At 40.3% G+C, this 21,332-nt stretch overlaps 1 protein-coding gene across 2 annotated transcripts; it reads left to right on the forward strand.

Moving 5' to 3' along the window:
* The first annotated feature begins 74 nt into the window (after positions 1–74).
* Positions 75–19,650, forward strand: UBR7 (ubiquitin protein ligase E3 component n-recognin 7). Of its 2 annotated transcripts, XM_073349509.1 has the most exons (11): positions 75–323; positions 1,429–1,562; positions 2,693–2,753; positions 2,888–2,983; positions 6,670–6,723; positions 8,116–8,221; positions 10,457–10,644; positions 11,348–11,479; positions 11,874–12,036; positions 16,711–16,772; positions 18,084–19,650. In XM_073349509.1, exons 1-11 carry the CDS (start codon positions 159–161, stop codon positions 18,174–18,176), a joined length of 1,254 nt encoding a protein of 417 aa, XP_073205610.1. In that variant the 5' UTR covers positions 75–158; the 3' UTR covers positions 18,177–19,650. The 2 variants fall into 2 exon arrangements, with proteins under 2 accessions (XP_073205610.1, XP_073205611.1); XM_073349510.1 differs by lacking the exon at positions 2,888–2,983.
* Positions 19,651–21,332: the final 1,682 nt, after the last annotated feature.

A 21,332-nucleotide genomic window follows, 5' to 3' on the forward strand; every position in this document is an offset into this window, starting at 1 on the left:
TATGCGCCCCGTCGGCCCGTGTCACGCGCTGAACCCTTGTTTTGCGGTCTTCCGTGTCACGTGGTGTGTTGGCAGTTCCGCTTCCGTTGTGGCGGCGCCCCCCAGCGTTGGGTCTCGTTTCCCGCCTTGTGCCGTATCTGCCTCGGTCGGATCCCGCGATGGAGGCTGCGGCCGGGGGCGCTGAGCCCGCTGGCGGCTGCGCGGGGGCCCCGGAGGAGCCCGTGGTCTCGTTGGCTGACGTGCTGGCGGAGAACGAGGAGCTGGAGAAGGAGGCGCGGGCGGTGCTGGGTGGGAGCGATCACGAGCGCTGCAGCTACTCCCAGGTGAGGGGGCGGCGCCGGGCGGGCGGGCGAGCGAGCGAGCGAGCCAGAGGCTCGGGCCGGGAGGCGGCGGAGGGGTGGGAGTCTCCTGCAGGCGGAGAAGAAACAGCGGGGGACGGGCTCGGGGCTGAGGCAGCTGTACGGGGAGCGGCTCCCCGGGGCGGGGCAGGTGTGGGGCGATGGGGGGGGGCGGCGAGGGAACAAGCGGGGTGTGTGTGTGGTGAGGCTGTTGCGGGGCGGGGTTAGTCTTTGATTCTCTTCCGGAGTCCCTAGGTGGGGTCCTTATTGAGCCAGAGCCCAAGTGCCACTGGGGGCCGGGGGCTGGTGCTTGGCCTCCCCTTGTGCCTTGCACTCGGTGCCCCCTTTGTGGCAAGCTCAGTGGCAAGGCTGGACTGCGGAGATGGTGCCTCTGGGGCAGAGGGGGAGGTCCAACATCCTTGTATTTTGGGATACCCTGTCTTTGGTAGGGTGTCTTTCTGTGCTCTTTCTCTCTCCCACACATGGTTTGCAGGCTGATAGTGGGGCTACACAACAGCACAGTTCAAGAGTTTACCCCATCAGACAAAATGCAGTCATTGGCCAGCAAATGTTATGTGATGGTCATTGGTGGGAGACAAAGTTGGGGTCTTTGCCTGCTCTGTGGGTAAATAGAGAACTTGGTGTCCAGAGCACTCTGCCTAGCTTTGAACTCACTTAACCCATAGTTTCCTCTCCAACAAATTATCCCACTCCGTATTTCTTCAAGTACAGGGCTGAGGGCGCATGTCACATATTGCAAGAGCCTAGTCTTGAAAAAAAATTTTCATTTCCAGGGCCTGGAAACATATATTCATATCTTCATGGCATTTATTTTAGTCTATCCCCTTTTAAAGAGCTATTCATAGGTCAGCATTTTGGACTACAAGAAGGCACTTGGCAACTTTGGGAATGTACTAACTAAATGACTTGTACTGTATGTTTGTTGCACCCACTGTCAGCTTGCCCACCAAACACTAACTTGCTCCTAAATCCAGTTCTTCTGACACAAACTGCATTTACTACTTCAACAGCGAGTTATCTTCCTTCAATTATTTCTGCATTTCTATAGTCATTTATCTTGTCATTGTAGGGTGCTGTGAAAAGACAAGCCTTGTATGCCTGCAGTACTTGCACCCCCCCAGGAGAAGAACCAGCAGGAATCTGTTTAGCCTGCAGTTATGAATGTCATGGCACGCACAAGTTATTTGAACTGTATACAAAAAGGTAAAGCTTTTTCGGAAGAGGAAGATATTGGAGTAATTTCTGAGACACTTTTTTTTATTTGTCATATTGTGAAGAAGTAAAGCATCACACCAAAAAGTCATCTGTGCCTTTATGCTAAGTGCCCATCTTCTTAAAGAGGTGTTGGTATGTGTGGAAAACATTTGCTGGTTGCAGAGGCAGAAATGGCACGGAAGAGGTTCACAGTACAGTTGGGTCCTTTCATTAAAGCAAATACTACATGGGTTTGGGGGGAGTTGATTTCAGGAAAAAACAACATTGATCTTAAAAAAACCTATTTTCAAAGTACAGATTATGTTTCTCTGTTAAATTATAAAGTATTCTTGTTCACATGCTTTATAAGCACTTTTATTCATCGTAAAGAACTTTCTAAATATTAAGGCCTGCCACGTGCATCTGAATCAAGTAAAATACGTAGTGTTCACAGTGCTAATCATTGGCATGCAGCCACCTCTTGGGTAGAATGTAATGGCTGTTCAACAAAACACAGCACTACTACCCAATAGTGTAGATTAAATGAAGAAAAATATTTGAATATATTAGGTGAAGATTATCATCAGAATGTATTGAAACTGAATCTTTGGTAGGCAGATGTAATGCCCAAGGGAGAGTTTTCCCACCTAGAGCACCCCAACTAATACCCCTCTTAGTACAAACATTTCAGTTTGTATCGTAAGTGGGAAGGAGTGATCGTAAGTGATCAGTGAATGATCGTAAGTGGGAAGGAGTTCAGTTGTATCTCTCATCCAAAAGACAGTATGTCCAGTAATACAGGCTCCCATGACATCCAACTAACTTAGGCCCCAGTCTTGCAAACAGTAAAACATGTGTTTGCCTTTACGCATGTGAGTAGTTACAGCAGCAACAATTAGATCTTCCATTGAGGTTTCCCAGCCAAATACTGATGTAACTCAACACTGCTGAGCTGAGATCTGACAATCACAGCATGAGATGGAAAGGCTTCAGGACAGTCTAGCCAATTCTCACATATGTTTTTGTTTAAATAGCTTGTGAGAGCGTGTCACAGCTCTAAATAAGGAGCACTTATAAGAATAAGACATTATTTTAAGACAGCATAAACAATCTGAACTATTATGTCTCTTTCTTTCCAGAAACTTCCGCTGTGACTGTGGAAACAGCAAATTCAAAAATTTGCAGTGCAAGCTATTTCCAGTAAGTTTATGTGGGTCATCTCTTAGGAGATTAGAATAGGACAAGAATTGTCTTCAGGTTGTACAGTCTCTCAAGAAAGTTCATGTTTTTTCACCAGGTTGTACATTAAAACATATACCCCATTTCCCTTCTAGGAAAAGGGAAAAGTGAATTCAGGCAATAAATATAATCACAACTTCTACGGATTATACTGTGTTTGTAAAAGACCTTATCCTGATCCTGAAGATGAGGTAAGAAATGCACAATTAGTAATAATACTATGGATAAAGTGCACAGACTTTTTTTCTGCATAGAATTTTGATAAATGCAAAGTAATACACATTGGAAAACATAATCCCAACTATACATATAAAATGATGGGGTCTAAATTAGCTGTTACCACTCAAGAAGGAGATCTTGGAGTCATTGTGGATAGTTCTCTGATAACATCCACTCAAAAAAGCAAACAGGGTGTGGGAAATAATTGAGAAAGGGATAGATAAGACAGAAAATATCATATTGCCCCTGTATAAACCCATGGTACGCCCAGGTCTTGAATACTGCGTGCAGATGTGGTTGCCCCATTTCAAAAAAGATATATTGGAATTGGAAAAGGTTCAGAAAGGGGCAACAAAAATTATGAGTGGTATGAAACAGCTTCCGTGTGAGAGGTGACTAATAAGACTGGGACTTTTCAGCTTGGAAAAGGGATGACTAAGGGGGGGGATATGATTGGGGTCTATAAAATCATGACTGGTGTGAAGAAGGTAAATAAGGAAGTTTTATTTACTCATAACACAAGAACTAGGGGTTACCAAACGAAATTAACAGGCAGAAGGTTTAAAACAAACAAAAGGAAATATTTCTTCACACAACATATAGTCAACCTGTGGAACTTTTTACCAAAGGATGTTGTGAAGGTCAAGACTATAACAGGGTTCAAAAATGAACTAGATAAGTTCATGGAGGATAGGTCCATCGATGGCTATTATCCAGAATGGGCAGGGATGGTGTCACTAGCCTCTGTTTGCCAGGAGCTAGGAATGAGCAGTAGGGAATGGATCACTTGATGATAACCTGTTTTGTTCATTCCCTCTGGGGCACCTGGCATTGGCCACTGTCAGAAGACAGGATACTGGGCTAGATGGATCTTTGGTCTGACCCAGTATGGGTGTTCTCATGTAGAATGATGATCATCAAATTCTTCCACAGAATGGACTCCATCTTAACAGAGAGATCTTACCTGCGGTGTTACTTTTGTTAATCATTTTACATAGTAGTCTGCATTTGCATAATGTTTAAGAGTACAATTATGTTTTGCCTTAAGATAGACAAGGAAGACGGGCAATAAATTAATGCTGTTTCTCCATTCAAAAACTTAAATGAAGGGCCAGCCCCCCATCAACAGATAAAATCATGCTTCATTTTACCCCTACATCCTGATAAATTAATGCTGGGCAGTTCCCACAATAAAGTGAGTCAGCTTGTGTGTTAATCTTGGATTTCCAATTATTTTTTTATCATAATGTCTCAACTCTGTATTTGTTCACCTGAAAATTCAAAATAATAATAAACCCCCCCTCAGATTATTAAATAACAAAGCACATTCTCTAAGAAATTAATGACAAAAAACATATTCCATATCAAAGTTCCCAGCACTAGTATTGTACATTATGAAGCCATCATATCTGAATTAAAATTCACCACTTTACTTGACTGGCACATAATATTTCAGGGTTTTTTTTTTTCTCTTCAAAATATTGAATTATAGCTAGTCTGTCTCTCACCTCTTCAATGGATAAGGAAAGTTAGAACGTGTTTATAGTATTTTGCTAAATATTTTGTATTTTTGAATAGTATAAAATATTACTAAAATATACTTGTATAAGAAATAGTGAATTCTTGTCACAGAGGGCATCTTGGGAATAGGCAATACCAAAATAGCAAATGCAGAAAAACAAACATCTGGTTTCTTGTTAAACCCATATGAATGTATAAATTAATATGACAAACACTATAATTTTGAAGTACAGTACAACATCAACTCTGCCAAGTTTTGGGGCATTTAGCACTTTATTATGAAAGACTATTTAAAAACAACAATGCTTTAATAATAAACCAAAGTGTCTTGTATTATGCTTGACAGAATTCTAAAGTTGAATTAGCAGGTCTAGCTCTCCTACTGCAAACCTGATGAGACTCCTAACATAAATACCTCTTTCTGCTTCTGATGTGTCCATTATTTATACACTTCCACTTATGAGAAAGGGGTCGTAAGTGCACTGCAGTGAAGAGATGATTTTTGTCTGTCTTTTTTGTTGTGAGTGTGTGACCAGTTGTCATCCCCGGGGTGAAGCCTGGAAGCCATTGGAACTACTGTGCTCTCATACCATTCAGCTGGGTTGGCCTCCCACACTGCTCTGCTGGTGATGCCCAGCCAGCCCCTCCAGGCCCTGTTATCACCCAACAGGACAGTAGGTAGCACGCCTGTCACCTGAGTGCTTTACCTAAGCCGCTCATGGACTGACAATGAAGGCACCAGCCAATTTCCCAGCTCCCCAGCCTTGCACCCCTACTAGAGTATAAACCCAGAATTATACCATCTTGCACTGTACAGGGTTCTGTATAGTGCAAGCTCATTAAATTAGTCTGCTTCCCCCTCGATGTGGAGAAGATATGCAACAGCCCATGCTTACAGAGCCAAGCTTCTGACACTTCATTTAAAAACACACTGGTTAAGATAAAACAAGTTTAGTAACTACAGACAGATTTTAAGTGATAGCAAACAGATCAAAGCAGATTACCTAGGAAATTAAAATCGCAATCTGTCTCACACAAACTAGATAGGATTTGAATCAGCAATATCTCACCCTGACTGATGATACAAGCAGATTTTAGCTTCCTTACACATGCAGGAAGCTTTTTTTCTTTCCCACCTGGGACCCTGTTCCTCAGTTCAGTCTTTGTTCCTCCAGTGTTTCCAGGTATTGTCTTGTAGGGGAGTGATTCCTACTCATGAGGTCACTTCCCTCTTATATAGTTTTTCCATATGGCAGGAAACTCTTTGTTCCAAATCAGGTTTCCAGCCCAGTTTGTAGAAAAGTACTGGTACCAAAATGGAGTTCAGTATCATGTGATTTGGTCACAAGCCCTTGCATGTTCCCACTGAGTCATGGCAGCCATTGCCCATAGCTGACTGAAGAGTCCAGAGGTGAGGTTAAGCTCTTCCATTGTCTTTGTTGATGAACTATTAGCACTGGGTAGCTTCTTCATTGTTTTACCTGAAAGGCTAGTTGTGGATGTTTCCAACTTCATATCTTTGTTACACATACATAGCAAAACTTCATAACTTCACATACAATCCAATGAGATATTAATGTTTAGCAGATAAGACTTTTAGAATGATACTTCACAAGGCATACTTTGTACAAAACATAGCATAATTACATCACAATGGTAAATTTGGAGTGCAGAATGTCACAGAGAGCATATCTGGCAACAATGCAAAAATAATCTTGTTAGACAATTGGGAATCTCTAGTCGCCAGAATATAACAAATTACAAGTGCTTCAAAGGGATAGCTCAGTGGTTTGAGCACTGGCCTGCTAAACCCAGGGTTGGGAGTTCAATCCTTGAGGGGGCCATTTAGGGATTTGAGGCAAAGATTAGGGATTGGTCCTGCTTTGAGCAGGGGGTTGGACTAGATGACCTCCTGTGGTCCCTTCCAACCCTGATATTCTATGATTTAATAAAGACTTCTATGATGTAATAAAACTTTGGCTGGTGAGGCTGTAAGTATTTATCATGGCTATGCGATTTAAGTGTCTCACTGTGGAAAGTGATTCACTTGTATATTCTTCAGAATACATGGCACTTAAAGTCCTGTGAGAAACTTTGAAGGTTGATATTATTGCTAATAATATAACCATTCTTCTAGATCCCAGATGAAATGATCCAGTGCATAGTTTGTGAAGACTGGTTCCATGGAAGGGTAAGGATATGTATTTAACAAAATTGTCATCTTGTCTGGAAATAGGCTAAAATTAGTGTTTTCCTTATGGCAAATCTTACTTGGAAAGGTAGACAGGGATCTTTTGAGAACCAGGGCAAGAGTTTTCAGATTAGCTCTTTTCAGGCTGTACGAAAAAACCTAAATCTTTATTCTTGCATGCTGGCAGTCCTCATGATGAACTAGTACGCAAAATGGAGAGGACCTCTACTTTATTCAAGGTTGCTCTTATTATATAAACTAGTCCTAATAAGTGACAATAGACATCTAAAACTTTGTTTTATGGAAGACTGTTCTGAATGATAGCGTTTCATTGGAATTGGAAAAGGTTATTGAGCACACCATTATCAACTGTGATCATGATCTGTGGTGAATGGCAGCTCATTTAATGGGACATTAACTTAGAGCCATATCTATTTTGGATAGGAGGGAACAAGCTGCACACTCAGTGCCTGATTAGGAACTTTAGGGAAGATTTTTTTCAAGGCAAATGGCCAAGGCACCCAATTACCATTGAAAGTAAATGGGAGTTGGGTGCCTGGGTCACATTGTTGCCTTTGAAAATCACCTGCTTTATGCAGGGTTAGGGGTTCAGCTTATCATGTTGGGAAGGGTAGATGGTGAAATTCAAAACCAGACTGAAGCAAGTAGAATGGTTGAAGTCCTGGAACAAAGACATGAAATAGGAATATTGTTGGTATAGTATATCTTGCATTAATTATAGATGCTCTGATTCAGATAAATCATAGCATTTTTTTTCCTAAATGTTTTGTATTAGATATTAAGTATTTTTGATGAATATTCTAGCTGTAATTATAAACATTTGTCAAAAGAAAATGGAGGTAATTTTATTCATCTTGATGTTTCTCACCAGTTTGTTTGAAGACAGTTTAGATTTTGTATCTAACTCTTTTCACATTGCTTCCATTCTGAAGCTGGATACAATGTTTTATAAACCTCGTTCAGCATTTAGAGAATCTCAGATTACTAAATAAGAGGGCTACTTAAAACTGCAGTGTGTGGTAGCTGTCCTTTTAGGATAGTCAAGATTTGAAAGTATCCATAAGTATTCCCGCTGTCTTGGCTGATGGAATCCAGACTTCTCGGGGGATTGACATGTGAAGAGAGGCTAATAATCTGGATACATTCCTTAAATTTGATTGGTCCTCTCTCATCTTCTAGCAGTACGGATGCTAGGTATGGAGGACAAACTGGGGATAATATACTGATAATGGGAATACTGAAAACATGAGGGAAGAGGTGGGCATGATGCTTGTTTTTCTGCCACTAAACCTAGAGCAAAAAATACTCTGCAGAATCTATTAATTTGCAACTAATGTGTCTCTGTCATATGTTCCTATTTCTTCTTGACAGCACCTTGGTGCAGTTCCCCCTGAGAGCGGGGACTTCCATGAGATGGTGTGCCAGGCCTGCATGAATTGCTGTGCTTTTCTTTGGGCGTATACTTCACAGTTAGCAGGTAAAATTAGGAGAGCTGTATTAATATTTTCATTCTATAAACCTCCCAAACATAGCTGACTTAACTCACATAAGCCTATCAAGTGGAAGACATATTTGCTGATAAGACTGAAGAGATTGTGTTACTACTTAGACAAAAACCTCAGGCAATAAAGTAGCTTATGTGGCAACTTTAGGTTTTTTGCTTTATAAAAAAAGGAAGGCCTAATTCTTAAGTTTTATAAAATCTTATTTTTTTTTAGTTTTGAAAGTAGTTTATAAGTGTATTTTCTCAGCGTAGGTGTTTATGGCAAATATTGCAAAAAGACTTGATTCTTGCCCCCCGGTGTTTATGTTCTAGGCTAAATCAAAATTACTGAAAAGACATTACAGCACTGGGCGTAGGTATAGGGAAACAGAGGTTGGGGGAGAGATGATGTTGGAGTAACTTTGAATGGACCCTGAAGGGTGATTCTGCATTGAATGGATTTGGAGAGTTCCCCTTTGTTCTGTTTGGGATGTGGTCTCTCCTAGGGAAAACAACTCTCCAGTTGTCTAATCAAAATAAATACAGGAGTCCTAGTGTTCTTTGCTGCACATTCTTCTCTTCAGAAGTAGAAGTAATGTAGGAGCTAGAAAGAAAGGGAATCATCTTCCCTTTGGGCACGACAGGGAATGGATCACTTGATGATTACCTGTTCTGTTCATTTCCTTTGGGGCATCCAGCATTGGCCACTGTCGGAAGACAGGATACTGGGCTAGATGGACCTTTGGTCTGACCCAGTTTGGCTGTTCTTAAGTTAAATTGCTTTGCTCCACAGCAGGTGGCTGGCTGAAGGTGCTCACTTCCAAATGGTTGATTATATCAATTGCTGATTATGACCTGTCAGGTCATAAAAAGTTGGCTACCTCAGGATGTGTCTAAGGGGTTGATGTCCAAGGATTTCATACATGGAATCCTCTTGTAGTATAAATACATGACAGTGCTTTTTCTTAGAATAGGTATGGCATGGAGCATACACTTGATTACATGTCAAAGAAGTAAACCCATTATATACGGGGAACCAAATAGCATAGTTATATAATATGCTCTAGCACTGTAGTGCTCTTGGTGCTGAGAGTGCTTCACTAAATCATGAAGGAAGCTAGTGGAGGTCTATCCATTTTTATATCCCCCAGGATTGCTTTGAAAAGAGATGAGAGGCTTTTTCCTGGTAAAATAACTAAGAGGTAAAGAGCAAACTCTGTAGCACATGGTCTCAGTGAAATGTTTGATCACTTTGATTAATATTCGATCACTCTAGAAAATTATGTTGGCAATTTCACTGACTGAGGGAGAAGCAGTGCTCTTAAGGAGCAGCAGTCATGTCTTTCATGCTTCAGAATTTAAGAGCATCTGCAACAGTGTGTTCCAGGTCTTGAGAGTGATGTGCTTATGTATGTTTGCTTAATTTTATTTGTAATTGATTCATAATTACACTTTATAGATATATATGGAGAAATTATTTAAACCAGTTTGTTTTTTGAGAAGCCTCTGTAAAATTGGGAGACTGTTTCATCATCCTCACAGAATATTGTTCTTTTTGTTTGTCTTTAAGACCTCTGTAAACATTCTAAAAGTGTATTTTATAATAAATTAAACTTTTTTTGGTTTCTTCCTTCTGTTTGTCTGAAAAAAATAAAGTTTCAAGCGTATATCAGGAATAAAATAATACTAAAATAAAATCAGAGAAAGTACCTGGCTACCATCCAATCTTTTTCAAATACCAATGAATTTCAAGAACTCAGAGGAAGACTAGCATCCTAGGAGCGTTCAGCACTGTGAGAAATCATGGTATTCCCCCTCCCCCGTTTTCTCCATTATTTTCCAGTAAACTCTAGGCTTTCAGGATGAAAGAACAATGAAAGTTTTCTTTTCTGCTTTGGAAGTGGGAAGGCACAAAGGAGTTAAGCAGTTTAAATCGGTCTTTCAGTTAATAAAAATAAACTTACTGCGACTTGTTCTTTAACACTGTTTTTGCAGTAAGAGGCGCGAGGGGTATGAGGAAGCTGTGATAAAAGATTAAGCAGTTTTATTATTGTTTAATGAGAACATGATGTCCCCAGATAGCTCTAGAATATATCCTTGTTTTTATTGAAGTGTACATTGCAGTTTGAGCACTTGTATGACAAAAGAAATCAAAAGTATCAAAAGAAATTCTGAAACTGATTTCTTTGTCCAGCAAGCTTATGTTAGTTATGGATATACATTTTCTAGTTCCTACTGTGACCAAAGTGACCTCACTTGAAGATGAAAGGATTGTGCTGAATGTCAAGGAAACTGAAGAACAGAACAGAGAAGTCAAAAAGGAAAGTGGAGGAGATCTCCAAGGGAAGATCAAGGAGGAAGAGCAAGTTGAACAGTATAATGAGCCATCTACTAGTTCTGGGTCGAAATGTCCAGAGGTAAACTGCACATTTTTCTTATGGTCTTATGTTCCCGCTCTGCTTAGTGTGGGCAAAGCTCCTCTTTTGGTTGTGTGAATGGGAAACATATATTCCATGCTCCCTTTCTATACTTCATCTACTTAAATATTACTCAAAGTTTATGTAATTGTCCTAGCACAGTCTCCACTGCAGTGGACGTGCCAGTAAATACTGCTGTGAAAGGTTAATGTGTCAGTTGATCAGCCAGTAGACCAGGGCATACAGGAATACAGTATGTTCAGCAAAGATCTTCCATTCCTCTTCTGATGTCACCCCCTTTGTTACTTGATCAGCCTGAGATCACTTCTAAATTTGTTTGCTAATGTGGAAGTACCACCCACTGTAACTGTGCCATCAGGCTAGCTCAGATCTGATTTCTGAGCCCTTTCTAGCTTTTGCATTGAATCTGATGTTTATTTGTAAGAAGGATAATCAATTAATTTAGAGTATGAATGTCTTTAGCAGTTTTAGTTGATTCTCCTGGGTATACAGCAGTGTCCTAATTCGAACTTTACTCTGAACACCACATTAGGGAGCTTTAAAAAAAAAAAAAGGGGGGGGGGGGAGATCAAGGCAGGACAGTATTGTAGCTAAGAAAAGGACAAACTGGAAAAAACCTGAATTAAACCCCTTTGAAATAAAATAGAAGTGAAAAATACTGACTTGTTTCATTTTAATTCAGACAGTTACAAAGAACGATAAACCGGTCTGTAAGCTGCAAGAACTCCAGACCAAACAGTCTCTGAAGAAGGATGCTGCCACCTTTTGGCCGTCTAACTGGCGGAGTAAATTGTGCACATGCAAAGACTGTTTAGTATGTATGCATTTTGTTTTCTAGGCTAACATTTATATTAGTTCCTTGAAGACTCTACTGAGAGAAGTCAAATAAGAGTTTGTAAAACTTCCTTGTTCTGAATGTAAATATCTACTGGAAAACATTCCACTAACCTAAGGAAACAAGTGTGGATCTTATCTGATGACTTTCTCATCTTCAGAATTAATTGTATATAATAGCCTGTGAACATTTTGTATTTATTTACCTACTGTCTAAAGTAAGCACAGTTCTGGAAGCATTCACAAGAAATGGCTGAAATACTTGCAGATATAAAACAATGTGGTAAATGTTATTTCTTTGCGAGAGGGCTTGAAAGGTTGGCAGATGGTCCGTAAAGTTTAAGCTGGAAAATAACTTTTACTTTACTCTTCAGAAAATGTATTCAGAACTGGATGTCCAATTCCTGATTGATGAATGTGACACTGTCTTGGCCTATGAGAATAAAGGTACAAGTGACCAGGAAACAGACAGAAGAGATCCTTTAATGGACACGCTTAATAGCATGAACAGAGTCCAGCAAGTAGAACTCATCTGTGGTAAATATAACTTCATTTTGGGAATTCAGCATAGCATTTTAAATACATATCTTACCTAAAAGAGCTATTTAATAGACTTTCTACTTAAATAGCAACCGTGTCTTTAAAAAGCAACTTATAAGAGACTATTTAACTAGCCTCCAGACAAATTTCTATAGGAAACCTTGAATGTTTTTGTCTCCAGCCTGTTGTTTACTATTTACATTAAAGTAGTAGATTTTCTAGAAACTTCTGCTTGTTTTCTAATTCAGCAGGTCGTCAGTGTTCTGGCAGTGGTAATTTCTTCTCGAAAGTTGACATGTTAGTATTAGCTAGCTTTGTTTTCTGTGTTCATACATTATGTATATAGTATCAACAGTGCAAATACAATTTCCCTGCCCTGCACAGCTGTCATTAGAAGTAGATAATAGGCAGGGAAGGGTAACCATGAAAAGCATAGCACTGAACGAGGAAGTCAAGCACTCGCTTAATTTTACTGTTTAGTTAGCTTCTTATATGCATTATTTGCGGGGTGGGGGAATCGTCAGCTTCAGGGCAGATGGAATTTCCTGACAGTGTTCTGTGGAGTATACCCAAACTCTGGTCCAGTGTCTGTAGACATGAAGATGGAGGTACTTGAAAAAATGGTGCAACAGTCCCTCTACAAGAGGCTGCACTATATCTGACGTGTTTGAGCATTTCTGAGCCAAAAAGCCAGAGTCCTGAGTCATAAATTAGGGCTCCTACGTGGAAGACACTGTCAATTGTATCAACTCATGCTCTTACCACTTTTCTGAAGAACACAATGTGCCAGTGTGACTATTGTACCTCAGAGTAGAATCTGTTCTGCTCCAGTGAACTTAAGCTAATAAACCCTCGAGGCTTTGAACAAATGAAGCTCGCTTCACATATAAAGAACAGCTAGTACTGATGTATTAATTTATTCATAGCGCTTGATTCTTAGGTTTGTTTTGTCCTTAAAATGCCCATTTAAGCTGGTTGCTCTAAGCACAGGGGAATTCCCTTATATAGAAAGTATGTGTCAGTGATGTTAGGCATAGGGGTGGTGTCAGAGTATGTGTTCATGCTTGGTTGCTCCTAAAAATCAGTGGTTTAGGTTTAAAATTTACAAGAACAGAACAAATTGCTTGATTCTTGCTCAGTTAATTCTCATTCAGAAAGGTACAGATTGCTATATGTAACTTGCTGTGGGGAGGTGTATTGTGAATCTGGTAAGGAAACAGTGGGCTGAGCTGAAGACTTGCCAAGTCCTAGAAATGGAATCTGTATCCTATGCTCTCTGATCCATCTCATTTAGTGTTGATAGTACTTCGCTTTCCTCACAGCCAGCTCGTCTGCCCAGGCAAATGAGGTACAGCCTAACCAAGAATTCCTAAAAGCTGCAAGATAGATTTTCCATAGTCTTTGTTATTAAATTAATATAGATTTACACTTAAACATAGATATTAAATAAGTTCACAAATCCACAAGAAGTGTTTGTGATTTGATTTAAATCTGACACAACTCACTGTCCAGTAGTGAAATGCAATGCCAAAAAGTTAGAAGAATGTAGTGCTGCATGAGGCTCAAATCTTGGTAAAGCTAATATTGCCCCAAGGACCTACCTTGATACCATGGCAAGTTACCACACCAAGTCATCAGTTTATAAAGGTGTTGCTATGGTAACCACCGTTGGAGGCCATGGCAGGATTGTAGCAGATAAGGCCAGTTCTGAACTTGGTGACGTGTGTTTTGAATTTGAGATTTTAAAATTTTCAGTAATGGCTTCTGTAGAAAATGACATTGTGTGTGACCTGAGAAAAAGAGGATTTTCATTAAGATATCAAGAAGAGAGATGTTCAGTCATTAAGGAAGGCAGAATAACACCAGCCCTGGAGGTCTTGAAGAAAGGCAGGAAAAGAACATGGCAATTTCAGACATCTTGGTACAAAGTCCATAAATGGCTAACGGGCAGTGCTATGAGTAACAGACTATATTGTTGGCCCTGTTTGCTTCTTTCAACTAAAAAAACCATGTGCGCTAACGAAGGTTACTGACTGGAAAAATCTGTCACGAAGCACATCTATACACAGCTCATCACAAGAGCACATAAAAAATGAAGTTTCCTTGAAACGCTTAGAGCAGGCAAGCACTCCTATAGATGTGTTGCTTAGTGAGCAAAGGCACCTTGCTATCTTAGAGCACAACAAGAAAGTCAGGAAGAACAGAGAGATTTTGAAGCGACTAATTGATATTTCAGTTTTATCTCTTCAGGAACTTGCATTCCATTGCAATTGTGAGATGGAACAATCTCTCAATCAGGGTAATTACAGGGAACTTTTTGGTTTTTTTTTTTGTCATGACAAGAGATTGAATGTTTATTGGCAGAAAAATGCATCCATTTTTCTGACTTATTAAAGACCATTCAAAACTAATTGATCGAATGTGTGGCTAAAGAAATAATATCCCACATTGACAGTGAGATAGAGTGCAGCTTTTTTGCTTGCGAGGTAGATGAAACAACTGACATTTCTCACATAAGCCAGCTTTCACTTGTGTTACGCTACGTGGACAAGAATGGGCAAACACAGGAGCGGTTCATGGGTTTTAAAAATGACAGTGCAGATCGAACCGTAGTTGCTTTGAAGCAGGTTGTGGATTCAGTATTGTTAAAATACAATTACAAAAGAAAACTTGTGTCTCATTCATATGATGGCGCTGTAGTGATTGCTGGGAGGTCTGCAAGCCCTAATTAAAACAGCTCCACAAGCTCTGTTTGTGCATTGTTTTGCCCACAAATTAGATGCAGTTTTCCAGCAAGGGGCGCAGCGTATTAAAGAAACCCGTGGCTTTTTTGCAACTTTGGAAGGCTTCTCCACATTTTTTTACACGCTTGAGCAAACACAGTGACCTGCTAGATCAAATTGTGGGCTAAAGGATACCTTCCCTCTGTGCAGTTCGATGGACATCCAACAGCAGAGTCCTACATGCCATTGTCTCAAAAAGAGAGAAACTGTGCAAAGTATTTCAGGAGATTGTCAATACCAGTGGTTGGGATGGAGAATCTCGGCGACAAGCCATAGGATACCTTACAAAACTAAATGACTTCCCGTTCCTTTTCTTGGCATACTCCTACCGTAACGTCTTCAGCATCACTGACATTCTTGATGATGTTCTTCAGAAAAAGACTGTTGATGTAGATTACTGCCATTTGCAAGTTCAGTTAACAATCACAAGGATTGGTGATCTGCATAAAGAAGAGGAGTTCAAAGAGGTGTTTAATTCTGCAGCCACTGCCCTCACTGCCTTACCTTCACCTTCAAAAAAGCATAGGCTGGATTTGGAAGATGGATCCTCTGAAGATGGTCAGAAAATGTATTTACAACTATACAGTGATATCATTGATAACATCATTCTGCAGCTGTCTCTCAGGTTTGTAGACATAAAGGCCCTCCATTTCATTAAGCTATCAGAGTCATCAAGATTTCCAGCTTTCAGGAAACAGTTCCCCACAGATGCTTTTACCTCACTCTCCAATTCTTATGGCAGCTACTTTGATTTAGATCATCTCAAGAATGAGTATGGTGTTATCTTCAAAGATGAGCAGTTTCAAAATCATTCTGTTAGCAACGTGCTGCGCTTAATCAATGAAACTGGGCTCTGTGAGGTGCTTAAGGAAGTGTACTGCTTTTTTTGCTTAGTTGCCACTATACCAGCAACAACAGTGTGTGTGAAAAGCATCTTTTCTTGCCTTAAACGCATCAAGACATACTTGAGCACAATGGATCAGGGTTGTCTTAGTGCACTAGCCACAATATCCATTGAAAAAGAACTGTTGTCTTTCCTGGAGAAGCAACCGACCTGGTACGATGATGTTATTGCACGCTTTGCTTCAAAAGAAAGCCTGATTGATTTTCACTATATGAATAAGGTAAGCTTACGTCATTTAATGGATGTATAACTGTCAGTTTCTTGCTATGACGTGAAATTTTTTGAATGAGTTTTTGATATTGTATTTTTATAGCAAATAGTCCACTAAATAATATGTGATTGTCAGGTTCTGATTTGCCAAGTGATTATAAAACCTTTTTTTAAAGCAGTTTTCTAAGTTGTGTTATTTAAAGTGCTAATGTTGCCTTTTTTTTTAGTTGATGTGATTATATTATAGTTACATCGTGACTGCAGGGTATCTGAATGCATGAAAATGCTCATAGCAGAGATATAAGATTAGCTGAACAATGTCAAGTTATGCTTAGGACTTTAATATAAGCCAGCATTTAAATTAATATGAAAATGTCCTAACTGTCTCTTGTTTATTTGGAATTATTTTTCTTTCTCTGCAAACCGATTAATTGAGAATGATCTTTTCTGTGTATTTTAGCTATTACTATTCAGTTAGTGGGGGTGGATATAACTTTTGTGATTTGTGCTTCTCCTGTCAAAGTCACAAGCCACCATTGCTCACAGCTCTAACAGTTAGCAACTTGTGCTCAAAGTGAAGTTATTGAGTAGGAGGATACACAGAATTAAGAACCACCTTAGGATAAACCCTTCCTGCAGCTCTTCATTAATTTATAATCCAAACTTGAAATCCATTTACTGAGGCAAGTCTAGTCAGTTACTAGTTATCAAGAGGAGATAGCAAACAATCATTGAAGCAGACAATTGAGGGTTTTTTCCATTTTTTTCTTCCAGAATACAACGACCTAAAGACAGAACTGACTGACTACCTCAGGAGATTTGCAGATGAAGGAACAGTAAGCTATAACTAAACAGTGTTTTCTAAAAAATACGTATTTTATGACAGGTTAAAATTTCCATAGTTTTTTTTGGGGGGGGGGGGCACGGGTGAAAATAGAATGAAATAGAAATTTTTGACTACGGGTTGAGAAAATGCATGTGCTGTAGTAAAGGAAAGGTTGAGAGACTGCTTGGGCTCTTTGTAATTGTGCACATAATGTCTTTATCTTTAGGCTCTTCTATTCTGTAACAACCCATTATCAGCATATTAAAGTACTGATGAGTGCAGTTTATAAACAAAATAAATGAGTTGAATTTTTAATCCAATATGACATTTTTCTACATAAACATCTTAAGTCTCTTGTGTGTCCTTTGTCAGCCTCACTTTAACATTTCTTAAAAGAGCAAGAACAGGTGTTGCTACCACACTTGCTCTATTCAGTCATACTTTATCCAAGGCCTTCACATCCCATTGTCAGTCCGCGCTAGAATTTACACCTTAAACTTTCTTTTTACCTTCAAAGCCATGGGTTTTTTTCCCCAGAATACCTCAGCTGAGACATTTTGGTACTGTGTTTGGTTCTGTTCCTAGCTTGGCTGAAATACGGGCACTGTGTATGCAATTATGCAGTCTTCAACCCACTACAGTCCTACTGTCATTTCATTTTTGTTTGTAGTGTTGCTGTAACAGTGTTGATCCCAGGATATTTGAGAGTAAAGGTGAGTGAGGTAATCTTTTATTGGACCTACTTCTGTTAATGAAAGAGAAACTTTCGAGCTTACTGTGTGTAAACGTGAAAGATTGTTTAACAGAAGTTGTTCCAGTAAAAGCGATTACCTCACTTACCTTATTTCACTTTGTAATTAGAGTTCCTGATAGTTCATAAGAGCTGGACAAGCATTTTATACTTTTCTAACATTTTACTTCCTTTCCCTTGGGGCTGCTTTTTTTGCCATGCAGGATGGTAGTTCACATGCTTTATTATTGAACTTATGCTTTTGTACTGGGCAGGTCAGGACCATTGTTTTTAACAAATTGGATTTCTTGATACTGCTGGTGATACAGTGTATGTTTTGTGTGCATTGCAAATCTATCCTGAGAAACTTCTCTCTTAGATTGTCTTTTCCAGATATGTATTTTATTGTCTGTTTCAGAGTAGCAGCTGTGTTAGTCTGTATTCGCAAAAAGAAAAGGAGTACTTGTGGCACCTTAGAGACTAACCAATTTATTTGAGCATAAGCTTATGCTCAGTCTCTAAGGTGCCACAAGTACTCCTTTTATTTTATTGTACTAGTTTGTCACAACTTGGGTTTCATTTTATTCTCAGGTTGTTAAAAGAGAAGACATTCAGCAATTCTTTGAAGAATTTCAGTCACGCAAGAGAAGACGGACAAATAGGATGCAGTACTACTGCAGTTAGACTGAAAAGGCTTTGACTTTCATAAGGACAAATGGAAAAAACATCCTTCAGTAAATAGAAGTGGCACCTATGCTAATATTTGACCTCTTTCTCTAAATCCTGCTTTCCAAGAGGTCTCCTCCAACTCTGCTCATTCGCTCTGTTCCATAAAATACTTCTTACTTTTGTAGCTTATACATATGTCATAGCAAAGCAACGCATCATGCAGATTTCAGACAGCATCAGTATACTTAAGTTGTCAAAAGTTGGTTTTGTTTCAGAGGGAGTGAATTGGTCCTTGTTAAAACAACTTTGGTGCCACTGTGTGTCCCTTTTAGGCTTTGACCTGTTTCACTTTAGTACCTGTAGCTATATACCATACTAAAGATGGGGGCAGACAGCCTTCTGTATCGGTGATAAATCTACATTGTAGTGTGGTATAGTGTTGCTTTGTTGGTCTGAATACTGCCATACTAACTCTTCTGGTGTAGTGGTACTATCATAAGTTTACAATACAAAGGCAGAAGGTTCTCATTCACCTGGAATGTTTAACCAGACTGATGGGCATAATTCTCTAAACATTACAGTATGTTTAAATCCTTAGAGGAGAATCACAGCTTAAAAGTAGGGTCATTATGTGAACTTAAATTGCATTGTAGTTGCAGAGACTAACTCCTTTGTTGCTATGGAAGTGTATTTTCTGGGTCAGAGGAGATTAAGGAATCATGGACTGGTCTTCAAGCAACAGCCTATGGCATTATTTTTTACTTTTTTAGAAAAACTTGGTTCATGTTTCATTGTACAGTAACATCTTACATTAATAGAATGCTGTCACTTTTATCCTCTCACTAGAATGTAAATGGAATGCAAAATGTGGGATGATACTAATAGGTTACAAACTAAGCTTTTGGGGTTTTTAAAAACTGACCTACCTTAAGCTGTTCTAGCTTTTAAATGTTAGTGAAAGATTTTAAAATGTTAAGTTGACTTATTCTTCTTTGCTGCCGTATAAACTTGTGACCTTTTTGGAACCACTCTGCTGGTTATTTGACATAAGACTCAATCTACAACTTAAGTCCTTTAAAACAAAACTTAAATATCAGAATTTACATATTAGTTTAAAGTGAGTTTCTTGAGAAGATTTTTACATTGGTTAATCTTAAACTCCCAGTTGATATGTATAGTACTTGAAGGGCTTGTATTTTCCCCAGAGTCTGCTTTTACATCAACCATATTGCTTTTTGTTTTTAAACTTGTCCTTTACTACTCTCCCCATTAATTTTGTTTGACTGCCTCACTGTGCAAAACCTAGTTTTGGCAGAAATAGATACTCAGTTAATTGGTTTGTTTTATGCAGATATGACAAGTTGCTTTTAAAACTACATTTCTGGGTACTGTATATGCTCTTTTTGTAGAAATTGTTACTGGAGTTAAATATGCAGTTCAACTTCAAAAATAATTCTGTAAAATTTAAATAAAATTACTGTTCAGACAATCTGCATGTCATGGTTGCTTTTAAAATTACTGTTGTGCAGGTTAGGCTTTATGCATCCAGTCTAAACAGTAAATCTTTCAACCCAGGAATAAGGCTGTTGGTGTGTATAGATTTAGCCAACTTCCTGTATACGGTCATGAGACTTCCACTGTAAAAAGAAACTAGAGGCAAGGACAACAGGAAGGATGATAAGTACTGGAGTACTGTGTCCAGTTTTGGGCCCTACGCTACAAGGAGGATGTGGGAAAATTGGAAAGAGTCCAGCAGAGGGCAACAAAAATGATAGGGGGCTGGAGCACATGATTTATGAGGCAAGGCTGAGGGAACTGGGATTATTTAGCCTACAGAAGAAAAGACTGAGGGGGGATCTGATAGCAGCTTTCCCTGAAAGGGGATTCCAAAGAAGATGGATCTAGACTGTTCTCAAGGGTCAGATGACAGAACAAGGAGTAATGGTCTCAAGTTGCAGGGGGATTTAGGGGTTTAGGTTGGATATTAGGAAAAACTTTTTTCACTAGGAGGGTGGTGAAGCACTGGAATGGGTTACCTAGGGAGGTGGTGGAATTTCCTTCCTTAGAGATTTTTAGGGTCAGGCTTGACAAAGCCCTGGCTGGGGTGATTTAGTTGGGGATTGGACTAGATGGCCTCCTGAGGTCCCTTCCAACCCTGATATTCTATGATTCTATGATATAACAAAGTCAGACTCCTCAGCAATCTCAAACTGTAGTTTCAAATTAGCAGCCATGTCAGGGAGACTGCCCATTTGGGAGGGACCTGTCACCACTTCGTCCGGGGACAACTCTGGCAACTGCACCACCTGTGGAGGGACAGGGTCCTCCTCCCTCTCCAGCAACGGCTCCTTCAGTGCAGGGGCTTGCTGCGCTGCCCCCACATCAGATTCGGCACCGCATTCCAACTCTGGGCCGGGTCCAGTTTGTCTGAGGTGGCCAGGGAAGGCTGGTGGGAATACAGGACCGGCATTACAGGCATGCCCCACGAGTTCCAATATGGCCATTGAGCGGGCCCCTGTCCCGGCTGTCACATCGCTGCGGGTGCTGCACCGGCCTCACGAGTCAGCTGTGAATCACCCCTTCTTGGCAAGGGGCTGAACTCCGGGTCTGACTCGGATCACTGCCCTTCCAGCAACTAGGGTGGAGCTGTTGAGGCCTATTCTGGTTGGTGACTGGCAAAGCAAGGGCAAGGAACGATGCCTGCTTGCCAAAAAGCAGGAGGGGGAGAGGGGAAAGGCAACCCGTGCCATGACAAGGTGTGGCTCTGCCCTGGCCAGGACTGACATCTGGGAGAACGTCTGGGCTACAGGAAGCTCGCCAGTACCAATGGTATGGGGACCGGCACCTTGCCTCCACTGTCCCATGTCTTGTAGGTGGAGAGCGTGCCAAGGACCTGAGCCTTCTAGTCGGAGACTTAGGATACAGTGCCCAGGTCTGAGGCCACAGAGATGGAGATCTGTGCCTGTGGTCCAGTGACCAAGAGCGCTCCATTGCCCTTAGATCTTGGGGTCTTAGCGAGTGTCTGCCTGGTGTGGTGCCAGTCAGCCTACTTGTTCTTCAGCCACCAGGGCCACTTCTGGCAATGAGGGCCCTGGCAGAGACCGAGGTCTCCTGCTGCTCCCTGGAGTCAAAGGTGGATCCCTGGTCAGGCTGGGGGGATCTGACCTCCAC

Source organism: Lepidochelys kempii, chromosome 6 (genome assembly GCF_965140265.1).
Source record: "Lepidochelys kempii isolate rLepKem1 chromosome 6, rLepKem1.hap2, whole genome shotgun sequence".
Lineage (NCBI taxonomy): Eukaryota > Metazoa > Chordata > Testudines > Cheloniidae > Lepidochelys > Lepidochelys kempii.